General features: G+C 50.7%; 1 protein-coding gene across 5 annotated transcripts in view; it reads right to left on the bottom strand.

The window, feature by feature from the left end:
• Nucleotides 1–1,189: 1,189 nt before the first annotated feature.
• The window catches only part of smarcc1b (SWI/SNF related, matrix associated, actin dependent regulator of chromatin, subfamily c, member 1b), a 28,352-nt gene continuing 6,936 nt past the window's right edge, over nucleotides 1,190–22,605 (bottom strand). The window contains exons 9-28 of one of the 5 annotated variants that reach the window (XM_035429515.1): nucleotides 20,568–20,693; nucleotides 19,502–19,611; nucleotides 19,173–19,300; nucleotides 18,756–18,815; nucleotides 18,506–18,543; nucleotides 17,871–17,989; nucleotides 17,030–17,101; nucleotides 16,354–16,467; nucleotides 15,993–16,146; nucleotides 15,628–15,738; nucleotides 14,908–14,967; nucleotides 14,356–14,614; nucleotides 13,614–13,757; nucleotides 10,929–10,984; nucleotides 9,820–9,958; nucleotides 9,055–9,206; nucleotides 8,542–8,676; nucleotides 6,423–6,621; nucleotides 6,176–6,295; nucleotides 1,190–1,299 (exon numbers count right to left, since the gene is read on the bottom strand). In XM_035429515.1, coding sequence (XP_035285406.1) covers nucleotides 1,229–1,299; nucleotides 6,176–6,295; nucleotides 6,423–6,621; nucleotides 8,542–8,676; nucleotides 9,055–9,206; nucleotides 9,820–9,958; nucleotides 10,929–10,984; nucleotides 13,614–13,757; nucleotides 14,356–14,614; nucleotides 14,908–14,967; nucleotides 15,628–15,738; nucleotides 15,993–16,146; nucleotides 16,354–16,467; nucleotides 17,030–17,101; nucleotides 17,871–17,989; nucleotides 18,506–18,543; nucleotides 18,756–18,815; nucleotides 19,173–19,300; nucleotides 19,502–19,611; nucleotides 20,568–20,693 — 2,367 coding nt within the window. In that variant the 3' untranslated portion in view covers nucleotides 1,190–1,228. The remainder of the gene's footprint in view (nucleotides 1,300–6,175; nucleotides 6,296–6,422; nucleotides 6,622–8,541; nucleotides 8,677–9,054; nucleotides 9,207–9,819; nucleotides 9,959–10,928; nucleotides 10,985–13,613; nucleotides 13,758–14,355; nucleotides 14,615–14,907; nucleotides 14,968–15,627; nucleotides 15,739–15,992; nucleotides 16,147–16,353; nucleotides 16,468–17,029; nucleotides 17,102–17,870; nucleotides 17,990–18,505; nucleotides 18,544–18,755; nucleotides 18,816–19,172; nucleotides 19,301–19,501; nucleotides 19,612–20,567; nucleotides 20,694–22,605) is intronic. The other 4 variants (XM_035429516.1, XM_035429517.1, XM_035429518.1 and 1 more) reach the window with 4 other exon arrangements.

Here is a 22,605-nt window from a genome sequence, read left to right as displayed (position 1 = left end):
GTTGCTAAGTTAGGACAGAATCTTTTTTTTTTGTAAATATCCTCCGCATGCTTACTTTTGAATTGTAGCATCACAAAGATTTCCCACTTTTCAAGACAATTTTGAAACATTGTGGAGAGCGGTTCTTTTATTAGTGTACCTTCTAAAATGGCATTTTGGCTGGCATCCTTTCAAAAGCGGATTTTCCAGTGTACAGGTTTCAGCTGCACTGGACACTGTGAAACTCGAGAAGCAAATTTCGATTTCAAATTGGACAAAGAAAATGCAACGACACAAATCCTAGAGTAGATTAAGAGGACATTAAAGGCCAAACTGAAAAAGCGGAATCCTCCCAAACTTAATCAGAGCAGAGAGAGACAGGCGGCCAGTGCGCGTTTCACAAAGCGGCACCTGTGCGGAGCGAGAAGGTCCAGCACAGCCAGGGGAGACCGCAAGGCCGAGCCCTGTGGTGCATTATGGGTTATATCTGTCTGTCTGCCTGTCGGTCACAGCAGGCCTCGCCGGACCCCTCCAGGAGACACAATGGGAGAAAAGCAGCAGCGTCCAAAGCTAAACAGAAACTCAACCGGGCAGAAGCATCCTCAAAGCTGCCTGCTAGTAGAGATGCTACTTTTATCTTCTACAAGAAAACTGAAAACCCTTCAGTGAAGTAAGTCTGTCATGGAATGTACGTGCTTGTATGTGTGTGTGTGTGTGTGTGTGAGAGATTGTGTGAGTGTGCAAGTATGTGTTTGAGTGCGTGTGTGTGTGTGTGTGTACGTACGTACTTACGTATTCTACAAGAAAAATAAAAACCCTTCAGTGAAGTAAGTCTGTCATGGAATGTACATGTGCTTGTGTGTGTGTGTGTGTGTGTGTGAGACTGTGTGAGTGTGCAAGTATGTGTTTGAGTGCGTGTGTGTGTGTGTGTACGTACTTATGTATTCTACAAGAAAAATAAAAACCCTTCAGTGAAGTAAGTCTGTCATGGAATGTACATGTGCTTGTGTGTGTGTGTGTGTGTGTGTGTGTGACTGTGTGTGAGTGTTCGAGTATGTGTGAGTGCGCGTGCGTGTGTGTGTACGTACATATGTAAGTATGTGCGCGTGTGTGTGTGTGTGGGAGTGATTGCGTGTGTGAGTGAGTGCGTGAGTGAGTGCGTGTGTTTGTGTGAGTGTGTGTGTAATTGCAGGTATCACACAGGGTTGTGTGCAGGTGTTTTGTTGAGCAGTGTTTCAGGAGACCAGTTTTAGCTCTCAGCTCCTGAATGGATGGGAGCAGCCGCTGTCCCATCAGGCTGTGCGGGGGGCGGAGTCGGGTCTGAGAACAAAAGGGAGAAAAGCAGAGATTAGTGAGCACATAAGACAACAGGAAGATCACGGCCAGACAGGGGAGGGCCTACTTAGTGAAAGTGATCCACAGAAGTCTTCATTTTTTTGCAATGCATTTCTGTTTGTACTTAATAACTTATTGCAGCCCTAGCCAGTTCTATGTATTGAAAGAGATTTTAATCTCAATGGGCTCTTACCTGGTCAAATAGGCTAAACAATAAAAAGGCTGGGCTAAAAGGCAGGGCTAGCAGGTTAAGCATTGTGCAGAGAGGCGGGGCTAGCAGGTTAAGTGTTGTGCAGAGAGGCGGGGCTAGCAGGTTCAGTGTTCTGCAGAGAGGCGGGGATAGCAGGTTTAGTGTTCTGCAGAGAGGCGGGGCTAGCAGGTTGTGTTGTGCAGAGAGGCGGGGCTAGCAGGTTAAGTGTTGTGCAGAGAGGCGGGGATAGCAGGTTTAGTGTTCTGCAGAGAGGCGGGGCTAGCAGGTTAAGCGTTGTGCAGAGAGGCGGGGATAGCAGGTTTAGTGTTCTGCAGAGAGGCGGGGCTAGCAGGTTGTGTTGTGCAGAGAGGCGGGGCTAGCAGGTTAAGTGTTGTGCAGAGAGGCGGGGCTAGCAGGTTTAGTGTTCTGCAGAGAGGCGGGGCTAGCAGGTTAAGCATTGTGCAGAGAGGCGGGGCTAGCAGGTTTAGTGTTCTGCAGAGAGGCGGGGCTAGCAGGTTGTGTTGTGCAGAGAGGCGGGGCTAGCAGGTTAAGTGTTGTGCAGAGAGGCGGGGCTAGCAGGTTAAGTGTTGTGCAGAGAGGCTAGGGCTAGGGCCCCAGAAAGTGCATTCTCCTCGGCGTGACTAGAGCTTCACTTCCGTCCCTCTGAGTAGCTAGTCTAAGTATTGTTTTGCTTGTTAGTTGTGTCTTGTGGCCTTAATTTGCCTTAGTTTCTTTAAATTAGTCGTCTTTGCTTGTTGCGTCGTCATATTAGTGATTTGTAGCCAGCTGTTTTTACCGGTTAAACTCCTAGTCTTGATTGATTGTCAGCTGTGCAATATTGGTAGTAATTAGTATCGCGTAAGTCTTTGATCGGTAACTTTGTTTCATCCCCGTTTTATCTGCGCAGCTGTTTTGGTTCAAGGTATTGTAAATTGCTTGTATTTGATCCGTTTAGAGCCGCTTATCGCTACATTATTTGAGTAATTACGCGGAACTTCAAATAGTGTTTCTGAGCGACGCTAGCGTCGCTCCTCCTCAGTTTTATGCAAGCTCTTCCCATCTCTGTCTGCTCTCTGCCCTACAGCACCCGGTTCCAAAGACGTGGCCCCCCTAAGCGACGGAACCCAGCTAACCTCTCCTACCCCCAGCTGTCTCCCTGCAATAACTGCACAGTTGCTGGAGGACTTTGGAACTGCCAGTCTGCTTCAAAGAAGGCTGATTTCATCTCAGCCTATGCCTCCCTGCTCTCCCTTGATTTCCTTGCCCTCACTGAGACATGGATCACCCCAGAGAACACTGCAACCCCTGCTGCCCTCTCCTCTTTCTTTTCATTCTCCCACACTCCCCGACCATCAGGCCGTGGTGGTGGCACTGGTCTTCTAATCTCTCCCTCCTGGAAATACTCAGCCCTACCTCTCTCTGACCTACCCCGATTCAGTTTTGAATACCATTCTGTTTCAATCACCTGTCCAACTAATCTATACATTGTTGTCATTTATCGCCCCCCAGGTCCACTGGGAAACTTCATCGATGAGCTGGATATCCTACTCAGCTCTTTCCCTGAGGACGGCACCCCACTGATCCTGCTTGGAGATTTCAACCTCCACCTGGAAACATCCCAGTCTTCAGCTGTCCTACATCTCCTCCACTCCTTTGACCTCTCCCTACAGTCATCTCCCCCTACCCACAAGGCGGGCAACCTCCTCGACCTGGTTTTTCTGAGGAATAGCCCTTGCACCGATATCACTGTAACCCCTCTGCACACCTCTGACCACCACTTCGTTTCCTTCTCCCTCCCCCTTGCTCCCTCTCACCCACCTTCTCCCCCCACACCCACTGTATCTGTCCGCCGCAATCTCTGCTCCCTCTCAACCTCCTCTCTTGCTTCATCTGTCACTGCTGCCCTCCCTCCTCTCGAATCCTTCACTACCCTCCCCACTGATTCCGCATCCACCTCCCTACTTTCCTCCCTTACATCTGCTCTTGACTCCCTCTGCCCCACTGTCTCTAGGCCAACACGTCCATCTCCTCCCCGCCCGTGGATGTCCAATGCCATACGCACCTCCAGGGTTGGACTCCGTGCAGCAGAGAGGAAGTGGAGGACATCCAGAGATGCTTCAGACCTCTCTGCCTACCAATCCCTCCTTGCAGCGTTCTCCTCCACGGTGACTGCTGCCAAGGTAAACTACTATCAAACCAAAATCCATAACTACCGTTCTAACCCTCGGCAACTGTTTTCTGTCTTTTCCTCTCTCCTCAGCCAGCCATCTGCACGCCCTCAGTCCTCGCTCACTGCTGACGACTTTGCAACCTTCTTTGACGAGAAGATTGCAGTCATCCGCAACTCCTTCTGCACTCCACCTCACCCTATGCTCCCCTCCCCTTGTCTCTCCACTCCTCTGCTTACGGTCACTGGCTCCCAACTCCCCACCCCTCAACCTGTACTCTCCCCCTCCCTCACCATTTCCCCTTGTTTCTCCGACTTCTCTCCCCTCACCGATTCTGAGGTCTCACAACTCCTACTTTCCCATCGCCCCACAACCTGTCCCCTTGACCCCATTCCCTCACCACTCCTCCAGGCAATCTCACCCGAGATTCTCCCATTCATCACCTCCCTGGTTAACTCCTCCCTGACATCCGGCTGCTTCCCGTCAACCTTCAAGAAGGCCCTCATCTCCCCCCTCCTGAAAAAGACTACACTAGACCCCTCCATCATTGGGAACTACAGACCGGTATCTCTCCTTCCATTTCTGTCAAAAACCATTGAACGTGCTGCATCAAATCAACTCTCTGTGTTTCTTTCACAGAATGAGCTCCTCGATCCCCATCAGTCTGGATTCAGACCAGGCCACTCGACAGAGACCGCACTCCTCTCTGTCAACGAAGCTCTCCACGCAGCCCGAGCAGCCTCCCTCTCCTCCGTCTTATTACTTCTGGACCTATCGGCAGCCTTCGACACAGTCGACCACCCCACCCTCCTGTCCTCCCTATCTGCAATGGGGATCTGTGGCACAGTCCTCAATTGGATTGAGTCTTACCTCTCAGATCGCTCCTTCCAGGTAGCCTGGGCTGGTAAAGTATCTGCGCCACACCCCCTCATCACCGGAGTCCCACAGGGCTCGGTCCTTGGTCCTCTCCTCTTCTCTCTCTACACCCAGTCCCTTGGCCCTGTCATCACAGCTCATGGTATGTCTTACCATTGCTATGCTGATGACACACAACTGTTTCTCTCCTTCCCACCCTCTGACACACAGGTCTCAGCCCGCATCACTGCCTGCCTGAGTGATATTCAGAGCTGGATGGTCCGCCACCATCTCAAGCTCAATCCAGGTAAGACAGAGCTCATTTATATTCCGGCTCTTAACTCCCCTCTCTCTGATCTCTCTATCTCCCTAGGTAATACCATCCTCACACCATCACCCTCAACTAGAAACCTTGGCGTGGTGATGGACAACAGACTGTCCCTCACCGAGCACATTTCAGCAGTGACACGTTCATGCAGGTTCTTCCTGTATAACATCCGGAGGATCCGCCCCTTCCTCACAACCTACTCGACCCAACTCCTCGTCCAGGCAGTGGTCCTGTCCCGCCTGGACTACTGTAACTCCCTGCTTGCTGGCCTCCCAGCATCATCTATCAGACCCCTGCAACTCATCCAGAACGCAGCAGCGCGTCTGGTCTTCAACCTCCCCAGACATTCCCACGTTACCCCCCTGCTCACCACCCTCCACTGGCTCCCCGTGATGGCTCGCATCAAATTTAAAACATTAGTGCTTGCCTTCAAAGCAGCCAGGGGGTCAGCCCCTCCCTATCTACGTCAACTCATCAGACCCTACACCCCAGCTAGACCTCTCCGTTCTGCTGCCACATGTCGCCTGGTCCCTGCCCCGGCTCGCACCAGCACCCGGTCACGCCTCCTGTCTGTTCTAGCCCCACGGTGGTGGAATGACCTTCCTGTGCAAGTCAGAACAGCAGAGACCCTGGCCGTCTTCAAACGTAGACTGAAGACTCACCTCTTCAAACTACATCTCACCTCATCACCCCCCACTACCCTCTAACATTTTTTTTCTAAAAAAAAAAAAAAAAAAAAAAAAAAAAAAAAAGGGTGTACAATTCACACTTTTTGCAAAGTTATACCTATTGTAGCTCTCTTGCAGGAATGTTGTAAAGCGCTTGTCTCTGAGTTTTGTAATGCACTTGTTGTAAGTCGCTCTGGATAAGAGCGTCTGCTAAGAACCTATAATGTAATGTAATGTAATGAGAGGCGGGGCTAGCAGGTTTAGTGTTCTGCAGAGAGGCGGGGCTAGCAGGTTAAGCATTGTGCAGAGAGGCGGGGCTAGCAGGTTTAGTGTTCTGCAGAGAGGCGGGGCTAGCAGGTTAAGTGTTGTGCGGAGAGGCGGGGCTAGCAGGTTTAGTGTTCTGCAGAGAGGCGGGGCTAGCAGGTTGTGTTGTGCAGAGAGGCGGGGCTAGCAGGTTAAGTGTTGTGCAGAGAGGCGGGGCTAGCAGGTTAAGTGTTGTGCAGAGAGGCGGGGCTAGCAGGTTAAGTGTTGTGCAGAGAGGCGGGGCTAGCAGGTTAAGTGTTGTGCAGAGAGGCGGGGCTAGTGAGGCAGGGGAAAAGCTAATGACAGGCAGGTTTGAATGGAAGCACATGGGACGAGCCACGGGACTCACACATGCCGTTTGTGGCTCCGGGGTGCCGGGACCCCATCATTGGAGGCTGATGCGGGCCACCAGGGGGTGCAGCAGGCATCATGCGCCCTGACATGTCTTGGCCGGGCCCCCCCATGGACCCTTTTCCCATTCCCATCAGCAGGCACAAGACAAGGAGAAAGAGACACATGCAGATATTAGCTGTGTGCTCCCACTAAGCCCAGGGTCCGACCCCCCCCCCCCCAGTGTGGAAGCCCATGACCCTCACATGTCTGTGGAGCGTGGTGGGGGCCCACGGAGTGGTGCATGCTGGGGTAGCCCTGCTGGCCCCCGGGGTTCTGGCCGGGGGGGGCGGCGGCAGGCTGCTGCTGCTCCATCTGCTGGCGGGCCTTCATCTCAGCGTACTTCACCTGCTCCAGGTGGAAGGCCTGCCGCTCCGACAGCAACTGCTGCCTCTGCTGCTCCAGCTGTGTGTGTGTGAGAGAGGGAGGCAGAGAGAGGGAGGGGGAGAGAGAGGGGAAGAGAGAGAGAATGAAGGGGGGAGAGAGGGAGAGAGAGAGAGGGAGAGACAGAGAGAGAGAAAGAGAGCGAGGAGAGAGTAAAAGAGGAGGAAGAATAACAGAGAGTGAGGGAGGGAAGAGGAAGAGTAAGGGAAAGAAAAGGAGAGAAAGAGAGAGGAGAAAGGAAGATGGGGAGAAAGTGCATGAGAGAAAGAAAGAGAAAAGGAGAAAGGGAGAGAGGAGAAAGAAGGAAAGAGTGAGAGAGAGGAGAAAGAGAAGGAGGGAAGACAGTGATGGCACAGGAGGAATGAGAGAGAACAGTCAGAGGTGGGATCACTGGCACTGCATGTAGTACTTCTCCAGAGCACCAGAAAGGTTCCCCATACCTATCACTCAGACCCTTAATTATGCTGTTAAAGTGCTCCAATTACGAAACTCAATCCACAGACACTTCATCAAGGAGACAGCACTCACACCATTTTAACTGATTACAATTCGGACAGAAGAATTTAGTTTAACTTTCCCTTAAATTAATGGCAGTAAAAGTGGGTGTAAAAAATGAATGGCAATAAAATGGGGGGGACCGAGTGCTGATAACAGCATGTCCCTGAGTGCAGCGATCTGAGGATCATATTTAGAGCAGGACCTGCACCCCAGCGTACGCGTGAGGTCACACGCTGCATCACGCTGTGTCCTGTCCGAGAGAGAGGGCGGCCAGCGCAGTAACCCCGCCCCACAGGGCCCCGCCCCGCCCGCCCCGCCCCAGCACCTGGCAACGAGGCAGCCGAACCCCACCCGCCATGTTTACGGCTGTGCTGACGTTTCCCCAAATGGCAGCAGGAAGCTCAGCATCAGTGAGAGGCTGCTGTGGTCCTTCAGGGTAAATCCAAATTAGGAGCTACAAACAGCTCCAAACCCTCGGCTTGCTGTAACGCCTTTTGACAGGAGACGTCTGGGTTAGCTGACCCCCTCACCCCCTTGACCCCATCGCCACTGATGAAATGCATCCCAACCAGTCCCTATAAAACACTATTTCCTCTTTGCCTAAGTGTAACTGTCAGCGGAAAGACACGGGGAGTCTGGGAAATGCCATCGCTTTGATGGAACAAAGAGTCCGGCTGGATCCCGTCCAACTTCTGCTCTCAATTACCAAACTGCCGCTCTGATTTAATTCCGTCCGCCGTTTCTGACAGCGGATCTAACCGTACGCTTCCCGTCCGCAAGAAAACAATCTGGAGGTTCTGGAACAGTCTGCCCCAATGAGTCAGAGAGCAGGGAACTGGAACAGGGACAGGGCTGTGACATAACACATACCCTGGCTTCAGGGATGAATTGTGTCACTGGAAACTCAGTTTGGGGACCACAGGCCACAGTTTGGGGAGTCTATGTGTTGTATGGTTGTGGATGTCTATGTGCTGTAGGCTGGTGGTAGTCTACATGCTGTAGGCTGGTGGAAGTCTACATGCTGTAGGGTGGTGGGGTCTGTGTTGTACGGTTGTAGGTGTCTACATGCTTTAGGGTGGTGGGGGTCTATGTATTGCATGGTTGTGGGGGGTCTACGTGCTACCCAGTTGTGGGCGTCTGCGTGCTGTACGGTTTGGGGTAGTCTGTGTGCTGTATGGTTGCGGGGGTCTGTGCACCGTATGGTTTGGGGAGGGTCTGTGTGCCAGGCGGTTTTGGGTAGTCTGTGTGCTGTATGGTTGTGGGGTCTGTGTGCTGTACGGTTTGGGGTAGCCTGTGCGCTGTACAGTTGCAGGGGTCTGTGTACCGTGCGGTTTGGGGAGGGTCTGTGAGCTGACAGTTTTTTGTAGTCTGTGTGCTGTATGGTTGTGGGGGTCAGTGTGTCGTAGAGTAAGCCTCAGGTTCCGCTGCAGGGGAGACGCTCACCGCTTCCTTTTCTCGGTCCATGATGGTCTCCAGCTCCTCAAAGTGCCTGAGCTTGATCTCCAGCTTCTTCATCTGCGTCTCCACCAGCAGAGCCACCAGAGATTTAATCTTCCTCTCCTCCACCGCCGCCAGGTGCTACAACACAGAGAGACAGAGAGAGAGGGGAGAGAGAAGGAGAGTGAGAGAGAGAGAAAGAGAGTCAGGGAGAGGGAGGGAGCAATGACTGCACAGCCGACAGCACACACACTGAGGACATGTACGCAAGTAAGCACTCCACAATCCACAGACAATATTTCAATCGTACGACGGGCAACAGTCCACCTTGAAGGAATGGACAGAGGACAGCAGCTCTAAAATGGAAAGGCAATCAATGTGATAGCATATGCGATAAATATGTATGAAACGCAGGGACTGCAGAGTTCTCCAGTGGGCAGTGGAGGCTGAGGGAAGTGAGGGTGGCAGGGTGGGAGGGTCTGTGTTTGGGGGGCGCTCCTCTCCCTCTCCCCGGCTCACCTTGGCCTTGGTGGCAGCGGATGCGAGGGCGGCGGCGGCCGCCGTGGCGACGTTCCCCTCCCCCAGCTCTGACTCCAGCCTCCGCCTGCCCTCCTCCCACTCTCCCTCCCTGGGGATCAGGGCTGTGTCCATGGCCTCCTCCTTCTCCCTCTCTGAAACAGAGACAGTGTGAGACCTCCATCTTCTCCCGCTCTGAAACAGAGACAGTGTGAGACCTCCACCTTCTCCCTCTATGAAACAGAGACAGTGTGAGACCTCCACCCTCTCCCTCTATGAAACAGAGACAGTGTGAGACCTCCACCTTCTCCCTCTCTGAAACAGAGACAGTGTGAGACCTCCACCTTCTCCTGCTCTGAAACAGAGACAGTGTGAGACCTCCAGCTTCTTGCTCTCCCACTCTTAAGCCTTAGGAAGCATAACCTGACCACAGTCTGGTTTATAGTGAGGAAGAGCCTGAGAGTGAGAGTGAGAGTCAAGAAAATTGTATTACTGGTTTTCAAGCCCGTTAACCTTTATTATCATCACCTTAATTAAGCACAATTAAGCATTCTCTGACCGTCTGTGGCGGTCGAGTTCAATGGAGGATGAAAAATGGCACATTTTCAAATAATATTTAATGAGGCAAAAAAAAAACATTCAATAATTCATATTTTCCTATTTGTTATCGTTAATGAGAGCTGAGACAGAAGTGGGACAGACACACACACACACACGCACAGACACGTACTTGGCGCTCCCACGTCTCACGGTAGGTCAGACACGTACCCGTCTTGCCCTCCTGAACTCCTTCGCCCTCGGCCTCTTCTCTCTCCGCCGGCTCAATGCTCTCGCTCTTCAGCCGGTCTCCCTCCGCTGGTCTATCTGCCGATTGGCTGGATCTCTCCGGCTCCTCGCTGTCCTCAGCCTGAGACAGAGGGACGGGTCAGCTGGCGACCCTTACAGTGTAACATGACCAGGACAGCCCTGATTCACTAAGGCGTGCATTCACCTGTGGCTCATATGGAGAGAACGGAAAAGCAGCCTGCAATTGAGTCCTCCGGGTGCAAGAGGGCAATAGAGCCTCGTCGTGAAGCCTCCACTGAGCAACCAATCATAATCATTCCACTGCAGTGTCAATTCATCGCAAACAACCATTTCATTAACAGTAACTCTGCACATTAAAACAAGGAGCCCACATTAACTCAATGACCCATATTGTTGCACTTACACGTGTAGTGAGGGTATAGCCTATCAATTACAATCAAAAATGTAAAAACTACAATATGTCAACCGGCTACTAAAACAGAATATATACTGAGTTTATATTTTAGATATTCTAAATGTAACAAATCCTCACAAATACCTCTTAATATTTCTACTTAATTTGTGCAATTTTCAAATGTCCTCAATTATTCGCAGCATGTGGCCTCTACATATGACAAAAAAAAAAGAAATAAACTTAACAGTGGACCAGGGGGACACTGCAGCGGAAGGGTACGCAAGGAGAAACTTATAGATGCCACTGCTTCTTCCATTATCACAATATTCTTGCTATTCCATTCAGTTAATGGGCTTATTTTTTGGACTGCACAAAATTCATATGACTGATGTTTCTTTATTTGATGACCCACTACTTGGCTTCATGCATATGAAAAGGCGATGAACATACAGCGGGTTTAAGCTCAATTTGCAGAAGCAGAACATGGCTGATAAAGATGAGGAAACCAGATTACAGAAATATACACACACCTGTCCAGATGTGACTCGGTGACCCACCACTGAACCCAGATCAGTGTTCCTATAACACCCAGTGACCTGCCGATGACCCCAGATTACTGTTCCTCTCTCTCACCCACTGACCCACCCCTGACCCCAGAACAGTGGTCCTACTTCACCTTGACAGGCTGCTGGGACTCGGGGTTCACCTCCATCTTCTCCGGCTCTGCTGCTCCTGTACAGGGGACAGAGAATGAGGAGCTCAAATTGTTTCCTGAAAAGAACACTGAAGCTGGGAGAAGACAGTGGCTAATGGTCGACCTACTTTTATTATACACGTCTATGGGAACAAACTCCTCTGAGAATGCATTCAGTGCAGTGCGGTTGTTGTCAGACAGTTTCTGACAGGAATGTGGCCATTTTTGTTTTGTCATGGTCTGAGTGCTCATTCACAGAAAAAGATTTGGAGCCTGGAAGACTGCTGCTGTCAGATGTTACGTGACCCGCCTCAGCGCTCTGGAGCTCTTCAGCAGTAGCGGGTGAGTCCTTTACCCCGCTCTGTTTACAGAGTAATTCTTTCAGTGAAACCTTCCTGTTCTGAGCACCATGCGGTCAAACGGTGAGGAAACAATTCATGACCGCTCACATTTGAACATTGATTATTGAAGCATTGAGTCTGGAAACTGCCCTGGTTATGGGCTTTGTAGGTGTCAGCATTGTTTATGACATATTCTTACGTGACTGAAAGCCATGACATTGCTGCTTCTTGGCCAATCAAAGGCCATCGGGAGACCACAAGACCAAGGCTCCCAGCTAACCAGACGGAACAAGACCCTGATTCTAAAAATGCCCAATTAAAGGGGGGAAAAAAATAAATAATCCCTCTTGGATAAAGTAAATCCTCAGTACAATAGCTGAAAAAACTGAACAACTTGATTGCGGGCTGGGATTTGGCAACAATAAAGGCAGTAAAATGGGGAAATGTTGGATGTACCAAAATAAACAGCTGGGTGGTAATAGCCCTGGTCTGTTCCTGAGTGATTTTCAGTGCGGGCAGGCCCAGTGTGTATAATTAAACAAGTACGAGGGTACACAGGGCTAAGTAATGGCCATCCATTATACAGGAGGAGAGGATCGTTCAGCGACGGGGCCGAATGAAAAATTAATGGCCGTTTCGGAGTGGCAGTAAAACATGGCAGAACCCCAGTCAGACAGACAGCCTCCCGCTTCTCCAGCTCCCGAGCGTAAGTCGATGCGACCGCATTAACGTATTGCAGAGAGAGCTTCCAGCACGAGCACAGAGCCGAAATGTCCTCCCAGAGACACGCCCGCAGAGCCGAAATGTCCTCCCAGAGACGCGACCGCAGAGCCGAAATGTCCTCCCAGAGACACGACCGCAGAGCCGAAATGTCCTCCCAGAGACGCGACCGCAGATCCGTAATGTCCTCCCAGAGACGCGACCGCAGAGCCGAAATGTCCTCCCAGAGACACGACCGCAGAGCCGTAATGTCCTCCCAGAGACACGACCGTGCCTTCGGCCTCTAAACCGGGCAGCTGGAAGCATACGCTGTCCGCGCTTCCCGAATTTCACAGTTCTTTCTTTCGGTCTGAATGGACTCTGTGCTGTCGAATATACATATTTACAGCAGAAAAGGCTGTCTCACAGGGCAGAAGGATCGGAGGAAGAAGTTTTTTTTTTCCCCAGTTATCAGTTCCTGATCCTTGGTGAATGCCTTCAGACTTTGGATAGTTTTAACTTAAAACATACCTTTTTAGCATTGCTTTTACATTAATTCTTACTGGTCCTGTTTTAATGTTTTTATGTTTTAAAATCTTATTTTATTTTATTTATTTTAATTTAATTTTAATTGATTTTACTTTTTTTATAGGCTCTTTTATTTTTTTGTATTTCGTCTAATACCTTTTGATGCCTTTTATGTTCTTAATTTATCTGTTCTTCTAATTCATTGTGAAGCACTGTGGGTTGTACTAATGTGTATGAAATGTGCTACATAAATAAAGAATTATTGATTGATTGACCGTTTGTGGTACGGTTGTATTTGGGTTACGTTCGTTTGCAGCAGGGGTAGAAATGGCAGTGGCTCACACTGACCCACTTTCTCGCACCCACCACCCACCCCCCACCACCCCCCCCAACCCCCGTTCCTCTCCAACACAGACCCATCTGCCACGGCTGCACTAATCTACTCATCGCCACGGAAACCTGAGCCCCCTCCCCCCTCCGATACGCATGCACACACAGCGCCTTTAACTCCAACCCCGATCTGTCCCATGCCACACCCCGAGCTGGCACTCGCCGCCTCCTCCCCTCCCACTGCCTGCTGGGACGCCGCTGCTCGTATCACTACACAAATTATTTATTCTCTGTGACAAAGTGGTCGCTGCCTACCCTGTTCCACACTGCCCTGCAGAGGCAGGGACCTACAGAAAGTAACACAGACAGCCTATGGCAGAGAGTCACAGAGAGGTGGGGAGGAGAGGCGGGCGGAAGAGAAGCCTACTGACCCGCAAACTCCGCTCGCAGCGGCCTCCCATCGCCGCCCCTGCCCATCTCTTCTGGCGCAATGCTGCCCTCTGCTGGCAGCACACTGAACCGCACCATTACTGAGACCCGGCGCACAGATAATGCTCGTGATTTTAGACAACACTGTCATGAGTCGAGGTATTATCGGCAGTACGTGGGTACCCACAGGTGTGGCTCTCCACATCTGGCCGCTACCCCTGAATCTGACTGGCTACACAATCCCCTGCATTCCCCGCCCTCTCTCTCGTTCTCTGAGGCCCGAGTTCTCAGCCGACCGGCCGGGCTGAATGAAGGTGAGAGGGGTGAAAGTAGAGGGTACCGGCGTTCTCCAGCTCCTCCGGGGCAGTGCCGGCGATGCCGCTGGCCTCCAGGCTGAACAGGGCGCGCGGCCCCTCCTGCGCCTTCTTCACATGGCTCTCCAGCAAGTCCAGCGGGACCTCCTCTCGCACCCGCGAAAACTCCTCTGGAGAAAGGGATACAGGTCACACGCGTGCACGCGCGCACAGGCCACACCTACGCAAAATAATTTTCAAATACTTTCAAATAATCAAAGCTCATTTCCAATACTCAAATAACTTTGAATAGTACCTGCAGCTTACTGACAATTTTAATATAAACATCTATAGTCACTAGAAACAGTTTTCAGGGGTTTCACTGAAACTTCTCATGGAGCTGCAGGAGTGTCTGTCCAGCATCTAAAGGTAAAGTGTTTCAAATGGCATATCTGACATAACTTGAGACTAACTGACTGGCTGGCTGAATGACAAGCTATCTCAATGACTCACAGACTGGCTGACTGACTAGCTGATTGGCTCACTGACTGGCTGATGGACTGACGGACTGGCTGACTGGCTCACTGACTGGCCGATGGACTGAATGACTGGCTGACTGACTGGCTATCTCAATGACTCACAGACTGGCTGACTGACTAGCTGATTGGCTCACTGACTGGCTGATGGACTGACGGACTGGCTGACTGGCTCACTGACTGGCTGATGGACTGGCTGACTGGCTGACTGACTCACTGACTGGCTGACTCACTGACTCAGCAGTGTGCTCACCCAAGGCTGCCTTGGCTGCAGCAGCTGCCACTCGGGGGTCGACCACGGAGGCCAGGAAGGCCACGGTGCTCATGACGGGGTTTCCCGACTGGCTGAAGGGGATTGGCTGGTAGGCCAGCGGACCGAGGGAGGCGTCCGAGTCCTCCAGGTACGGGTCCTCGATGGGCAGCCGCAGGAAGTGCAGGATGCACTCGTCCTGCGTGCGGCTGCCCACGTGCTCCGACACCTTGTTCCAGTCATCCTTGTACATCTCCAGGGCCTGGGAGGAAGGAGGGAGAGAGAAAGAGACAGAGGGATGGCAGTGTGAGGAAAAGGGAGGGCATCTAGAGGCAAGGACTGACATGAAGACATCACAGACAGATATGAGCAGAAAAAAGAACAACACGTCCCCAAACAGAACACAGACTCAGTGGATCACACAAATGGAGGCAGACATGACTGAGGATGGTAAAGCCAGTGCTTGTTTGTGACTGGTGGAGCTCCAGTCATTTCTGCTTTTGATTGGTGAGGGGAAAAGCAGAGGCTGTGTGCTATTGGCCACCCGTGACTCACCTCCAAGAGCAGCAGGGTCTCCTGCTCGGTCCACTCCCGGCCCGCACTGGCTCCTTTACTCTGCAGAGACAGACCCCAGGTGTGAGAGCACAGCTCAGCACTCAGACAGCTCATCAGACCACAGAGCAGTCAAACCCAGTGCAGCACAGAGCACACTGCTGCAAACAAGCCTACAGTCCCAATAAGCATCAAGCTACAAACCTGACATTTACTCAGAAAGAACTCTTCTCCAACATACAAACGCCGGGGAGCAGTCTAGGGAAATCCATGCAGAAGCGATACATTTCTGACGGGCAGCTGTGATTCGCACACAGGATACAGCTCTACATGACATCGCCCTTGTTTTTCTTTCTGTACCCAGAAACCATAATCATAACTTGAAACATTAAGTAGTGGTTCAATAGTGCTGGTCTGTAACCAGCGGGGTCTGTACTATTCCTTTTACAGACAAAAATGTGAAACTTGGGATTGAATTCACTCAGCATTTTTGCTTAGCTTAAAAATAAACCCAAAGTGTTCTATTTTCAATCATAAGAAGTGTTCCACTTCCAGTCATACACAGTTTAACTAGTTCATTTTGGTGAACACAAAACTTGTCTATCTTTAGACAGAAACAACAATGTGTCTTTATTCCTAAAAGAAAATTGAGGAGAAATGCTTTAGGAGGAGAGGGGAGGCGGGGCTGGGCTGGCGCGGGGGCGGGGCTTCAGCAGGACGCACCTTGGGGTTCTTCTTGGCGTAGATGTCGGTGCGGAGGCCGAAGTTCTGCAGCTCTGTCGGCTTCTCTCTGCCCTTCTCCGGGAAGCTGAGCATCTGCTGGGACGCGGACACCTGGGGGGCGGGGAGGGCGTGGCCGTCAGGAGGAGGACTGGGAAACGTAGGCACGGCTGCCCAATTCTGGAGAGCTCTCAAACTGTCACCTGACTGACTACTATATACTGAGCTCTCAGTATCATAAAATCCTCCTTCTTAGCCTCCATAAGGCAAACAATGCAAAAAGGACAAAACCTCATCACACAAACACCGCTGACAGCAGACAGACTGTACCTGGCTCTACCTCGGTGGCAGCGAGAGGCGGGCTGTACCTGAGAGGGGCGGTGCTGGAGGGGCATCAGGCCGGAGGGCGTGTCCGCCAGCACGTTGAAGTGGGGGGTGGGTGGGGGCCCCATGGGGAGGGGCCGGCTCTCCGCGTCCACCTGGTAATTCACCAGCCCCCACTGCTCCAGGAAGGCGTGCACTCTGAGAGGGGCGGGGCAGTGATGAAGAAAGCGCACACAAACACAACGCAGCCCCTCTTACACACACACACACACACAGGCACCCTCTGTTGGCGTCTCACACATGCAAGGTCTCAGAATGGCCTTGCTGGATGGTGTCGCCACAGTTTACAGATAATGTGGAGTCGTGCCTGGCAGATACCCATCATGCACTGCTCTGGTCCCTCACCTCATGACGGCGCACACGTCCCCGGTCAGGTTGCGGCGACAGGACGTGGAGGTCAGGTACTCCTGGGGGTTCAGCCGGTACGTGTCGATCATGAAGTTACGGTAGGCCAGGTATCTGCAGGACAGGTAATCGAATGTGACTGCATGCAGGGGCGGCAGAGGTCCATATAGAAATGGTTTTGTTGAGAACGGTGTGGAAGAACTTGACTGGCCTGCACAGAGCCCTGACCTCAACCCCATCCAGCACCTTTGGGATGAACTGGAAAGCCAGCTGCGAGCCAGGCCTAATCGCCCAATCAGTACCCAAACTCACTAATGCTTTTCTGGCTGAATGGAAGCAAATCCCTGCAGCAAAGCTCGAACATCTAGTATAAAGCCTTCCCAGAAGAGCTGAGGTTGTTATAGGAGTAAAGGGTAGACCAACTCCACATTTATCCCATAATTTTGGATGAGATGTTGGATGTCAGGTGTCCACATAATTTTGGCCATGTAGTGTATATGAGGCACAATGGTGTGGTGGACAGATGTATTTGAAATGTGTGTGTTTTATTTGAATTGGTGCATGAGAAGTATGTGTGTGCATGCTTGTTTGCAGGACTGTGTTTTGGAGTACTTTATGTATAATGCAGTGTGAGTATGGCGTGTATGTCCAGGGCTGCATGTCTGAGCACACTCACATCTCCGGAGACTTAGACTTGTTCTTCCCGTTGAAGAACTCTGGCAGCGCCCGCCTCTCAATCTGGTGAATACTGCAGCAGAGCATGGGAGTGAGAGGGGAGACACACATACACACATACAGACACTCGCATGCGCGCGCGCACACACACACACGCACGCACGCACATGCACACACACACACACACGCACGCGCGCACACACACACACACACACACGCACGCGCGCGCATGCACACACACACACACAAACACACACACATACACACACGCACACTCGCACATGCACACACACACGCACACACACACGCACACACGCACGCGCGTACATGCACACGCACACACTGAAATAGACACACATATGGATGCACAACATACAACTGACTCCCTTTACATCAGAGGCTTATTATTCCGATGGCCTTGCATCCAAATAAAGGCACCTCTTTCAACTCACTATAGAAGCTCACATTCAGTGGTGCGGTAAAACATAAAACATTCATATTCCACACTGAACGTCTATTTGTAGAGGTTGGACAAGGTGACTTGCTGTGCCGAATTCCAAAAAAACACTGCGTTCATGAGCACGCACGTGCGTGCTTTTCATCATTTTCACAAAGACTTTAAACAGCTGCTGAGCACCACGGCAGCAGAAGCCAGCAGGTTAATGGCCAGCCCGAGCACGATGCTGAACTCCCAGCAAAGGCTGGGGAAAATAAGCCTCGCCGCTGCTCTACTTTAGCATCTGGCTAATCCCCTGGAAACGGGGATAAACTCGGCCCCAGTAAAGCACCCGAAACCCGCACGCCACCGCGGCACACTGTGGGCGCGGACGCGCAGCGCTCACCAGTTGTAGTCGAACCAGGAGGCGTAGCTGGGGATGATGATGTGGTGCGTCTGCTCCGTCACGTTGTCCTCGCCCGAGTCCAGCAGCCGACCCATCTCCACCTTGCCCTCGTCCTCGTCCTGCGAGGGCCGGAAAAATCAGCTTTTAACCGACATTAACCCAACATTTCAACAATGTTTATGAAACCTAACACGAGTCCAACATTTCACCAGTGTTTAAGCAACATTAAACCAATGTTTATTCAACATTGAACAAACGTTTCATCAATGTTTAACCAACATTAAACCAAGATTTCTCAGAAGTTTAACCAATATTACACCAACATTTAACCACAATTGAAAGGAAGTTGTCTGATGATCACAGCTGAAAGCCCAGGTTCTCTGATCGTCATCTGTGTTTATGTTTATGTTATGTTGTCATGGGCTAGAGTGACCTTGCCGTTGCTATATTGTTGGTACGCAGGTTTTGTGTTTGGTAGAAATTTTCGGAATAATTCTGTTATGTGGGTTACCTATGCAGTACAGTATGAGGAATAAACCTAGTGTGATGGTTTTTTCTTCCAAAGGATTCAGGAATAATGCTGGAATATGAGTTCGGTGTCTAACACAATTCATGAATAATGCTGCTAATGTTACCTTGCCTCCAGAGAGCATGGAATCATCCTCCTGTTCATCTGGGAGGAGGAAAAACAACCTGATAAACAATAACATTCCCGTTTCTCACCAGTCTGAACATTCCACCCGAACTCAGCCCCTAGCAGCTGAGCGCACACCCCCAATCATGCAGCAGTACCAGAGCTAACACGCTAACCGTCGGAACACGGGGGCAGGCACATGAGCATGGGCGGACCCAGGTACACACATGCCCTCGCACACTGTCACTCACCCAGGTCAGCCATTATGCCTCCCTTCACTGGAGTGTTCTCACTGTCCTTCTTAGGGTTCACTGTAGACCAGGGCAGAGAACACGGCTCATAGCAACACATCACTAGCTTATGAGGGATAACATAAAGTAGGAGACAGTGAGAAGAGTGGGGTTAGGGATGGGAGACAATGAGAAGGGTGGGGTTAGGAATAGGAGACAGTGAGAAGGGTCAGGTTAGGGATGGGATACAGTGAGAAGGATGTGGTTAGGGATGGAGGACAGGGAGAAGGGTCAGGTTAGGGATGGGATACAGTGAGAAGGATGGGGCTAGGGACGTGAGACAGTGAGAAGGGTGGGGTTAGGGGTGGGGGACAGGGAGAAGGGTGGGGTTAGGGATAGGAGACAGTGTGAAAGATGGGGTTATGCTACCGCTCTCACCGTTCTTGGGCAGGGTGACCTCCTCCATGTTGGGCACAGGGGTGGGGTCCTCCATGTCCTTGGTGAGGTCCTCCTCTGGCTCCTCCTCCTCCCGCTGCCCGCGGCGTTTACAGTACGGCCCGGCGCTACTGAGGGCGGGGCGCACAGCACATTACCCAACACTCAGAACCACACTGAGGCAGCACATGAAGGGTAAACCAACCAAAAGAGACTGCGTTCTTTACCATCAAAGATGAAGCGTGTCCTACTCTGGCCAGTGTGAATGTGCTTTAACGTGCTTTAATGTGCAGCTGAGCTGAAGCCGGGACATTCGGGAACTGAACCCTCACCCTTTCTTGGCCCCTTTCTTGCGGGACTCTGAGGAGGGGGACGGCGAGCGCCTCCTCTTCTTCCCTGCAGCGGCCGCCTTGCGCTCCTTGCGGTGGAGTGTACGGGGAGACTGATCAGATATCGGGGTGTGGGGGTGAGAGGAAGCGAGACGATGAGGAATGGAGAAGCCGCACGCAGACGCGCGTACACACACACACACAAGTACACACACATACATACACATACACACGCACACGCGTGCATGCTCACACACACACACACACAAGTACACACACATACATACACATACACACGCACACGCGTGCATGCTCACACACACACACAAGTACACACACATACATACACATACACACGCACACGTGTGCATGCTCACACGCGCATACACAGACACATGCACGCAGACACACACGAACGCACACACACCCACGCACAAGCACACGCGTGCACCCACGTAGACTCACGCACGCACACGTACGTACACAGAAAAACACACACATGCATGCACACACGCAGGACATGAGCAGGAAGCAGGTGACAGGACACAGCAGCATAGAAAGGTGTACATGCACGCACACAGAGGTGGAGATCAGTCAGTTTGAGTAGGAAAACTGAGAAACAGGCTGATGAACAGAAACTAACTGACATGTCAAAGCCACCAAAAGCTTGGAAACTGCCAACCCATCTGTTGCATACCAGCTCACTAACACAGTGACTCCCCAGTAGTAACTCGGAGCCAACAACCCATTTAAAAAGCAAATACATTATCTGTAACCCACCCCTTCTCAAAATACAGCCCAACATCTGTTCCAATGCAGAAATGTTTTAGCATATGCGGTATGAAAGCATTAGCTAGTAGAGTGGGCCACCTCAATAGCTCCCGCGACGCACTAGTGCCGCAACCCACTTCCTGGGAACCGCTGTGCTAAACTACCGCCAACCCTGGGAACAGCAGCAACAGCCCCGCGCTCTTCTCTCTCCTGCTCCCCCCGCTGACAGGAGCTCACACTCGGTCCCTGAGCCCACCCCCCCCCCCCCCCACCCCCGCCCGGCAGCGCTGAGCCCTACCTCCTCCTCCCTGGGGAAGACGCGCTGGCGGAAGATCACGGCCTTCCTGCTCTCGTCCACCTCGTAGTCCTCCTCGTTCATCCACTCGTTGAAGGCGTCCGTGTCGAGGACCCACTTGGCGTGAACCTGCGCGGCGCGGAGAAAGAAAGAGGGCGAGACCGGGTCGCTTAGCCAGCCAAATCACCCTCCCATTATCAAAACCCGCTTATTCCTGCTCAGGGGTGCTGGAGCCTATCCCAGCATGCACTGGGCGAGAGGCGGGAATGCACCCTGGACAGTTCGCAGGGCACACTTGCCAATAACTCACACACTATGCTGCTCTACAAAGCCTAACTGCAGTAACTACGCAAAGGGTAAAACTGAGAAAAATGGCTTTAAAGTGTTTTAACTGGCCAGCCGTTATTACCTTATGAATATATGCACAATTAGTGCAATACCTCTTATATACCTATAGCCCATTTGGCTGGCCAGTTAAAACACTTTAAAGCCATTTTTCTCAGTTTGACCCTTTGCGTAGTTACTGCAGTTAGGCTTTGTAGGGCAGTATAGGCAATTTAGACTGTTCAATTAACCTAATCTGCATGTCTTTGGGCTGTGGAAGGAAACTGGAGTACCTGGAGGAATCGCACGCGGACACGGGAAGAGCATGCAAACACACAGAATGGCCCAGGCCGGGATAGTTCGTGTGGGACTGTAAATTGTAAATAAGTGTAAAAATTGAATTTATCGTGTGTAAATGTGTTCTTGTGCTAGCTGAATTGTGTTTGTTGCTTTTAGTTTATTTTTTAAAAACTAGGCGGAATAAATATAAATAGCTATGTGTTACCCTGAGTGAACCAGCGGTGCTGTAGGCTACGGGGGGCTTCTCTGCTTTTCGCTATGGCGAAGTCTGAATCTGAGGATTGTCTTACTTTCTATTTTGTTTTGTTTGAAGTTTCATTGAGTTTCGAACCGCCTACGAGCAGCTTCCTGATAGAGCATTGTCTCGCTACAACAGCTTCGGCCTCACTTATTACCTAGCCTATATAAAAATTTTAGATTTTAGGTCAGAATGATCTCATGGCATGCTTGCTGTCCAGGTTAGCTAGCTAGCTAGCTAGCTGACTATTGAATTGTCTTCAAAACAGCGGTTACTATAAACGCAATCGCTCACAAAAATACGGATGAACATTTGTCCCGTAGCCATGAGTTAAATCAACGCCTATTCTATTGTCCAAATATTGGACGATTCCGATTTGCAGGATGCGTAAATAATGCTAGCAACAGTAACTAGAAATGTGATTCAACGTTGCCATCAATTGTGAAATTGGATATTGAAAAGGGGAGGGGATGTAACAACAATTCAAAACCGAAAGAATAATGCTGCTGTTTAAACTGCTTTAAAATGCTGGATTTTGTATGCCACTACACTGTCCAAAATGTAGAGCCAGGGCAAGATGAATTACCAGAGTTGCACGCAAAGGTAGCCTGCGTGTAACTGTTGTGAATGTCAAACATTGCGAGGTAATGCAAAAAGCATGGCGAGGGAACGCAAAATTAGATCAAAAAAAGAAAAAAAATCCCCACCATGACCCTTAGGGGGCTCCGTATTTTTTTCATCCAGTCTAGATTTTTTTTCTTCCAATCCAGTTTTTTTTTCAAATTTCAGTCCAGGTTATTTTTCTTTCAGTCCAGGTTTTTTTTCTTCCAGTCCAGGTTTTTTTTTCTTCCAGTCCAGTATTTTTTAAATTCCAGTCCAGGTTTTTTTTTCTTCCAGTCCAGTATTTTTTTAAATTCCAGTCCAGGTTTTTTTTCTTCCAGTACAGTATTTTTCAAATTCCAGTCCAGGTTTTTTTTTCTTCCAGTCCAGTATTTTTTAAATTCCAGTCCAGGTTTTTTTTTTCTTTCAGTCCAGTATTTTTTAAATTCCAGTCCAGGTTTTTTTTTTCTTCCAGTCCAGTATTTTTTAAATTCCAGTCCAGGTTTTTTTTTTCTTCCAGTCCAGTTTTTTTTTCTTCCAGTCCAGGTTTTTTTTTTCTTCCAGTCCAGTTTTTTTTTC

Source organism: Anguilla anguilla, chromosome 8, assembly GCF_013347855.1.
Source record: "Anguilla anguilla isolate fAngAng1 chromosome 8, fAngAng1.pri, whole genome shotgun sequence".
NCBI lineage: Eukaryota > Metazoa > Chordata > Actinopteri > Anguilliformes > Anguillidae > Anguilla > Anguilla anguilla.
Note: the sequence above shows the minus strand (reverse complement) of the source record. Positions and strands in the feature narration are given on the sequence as shown.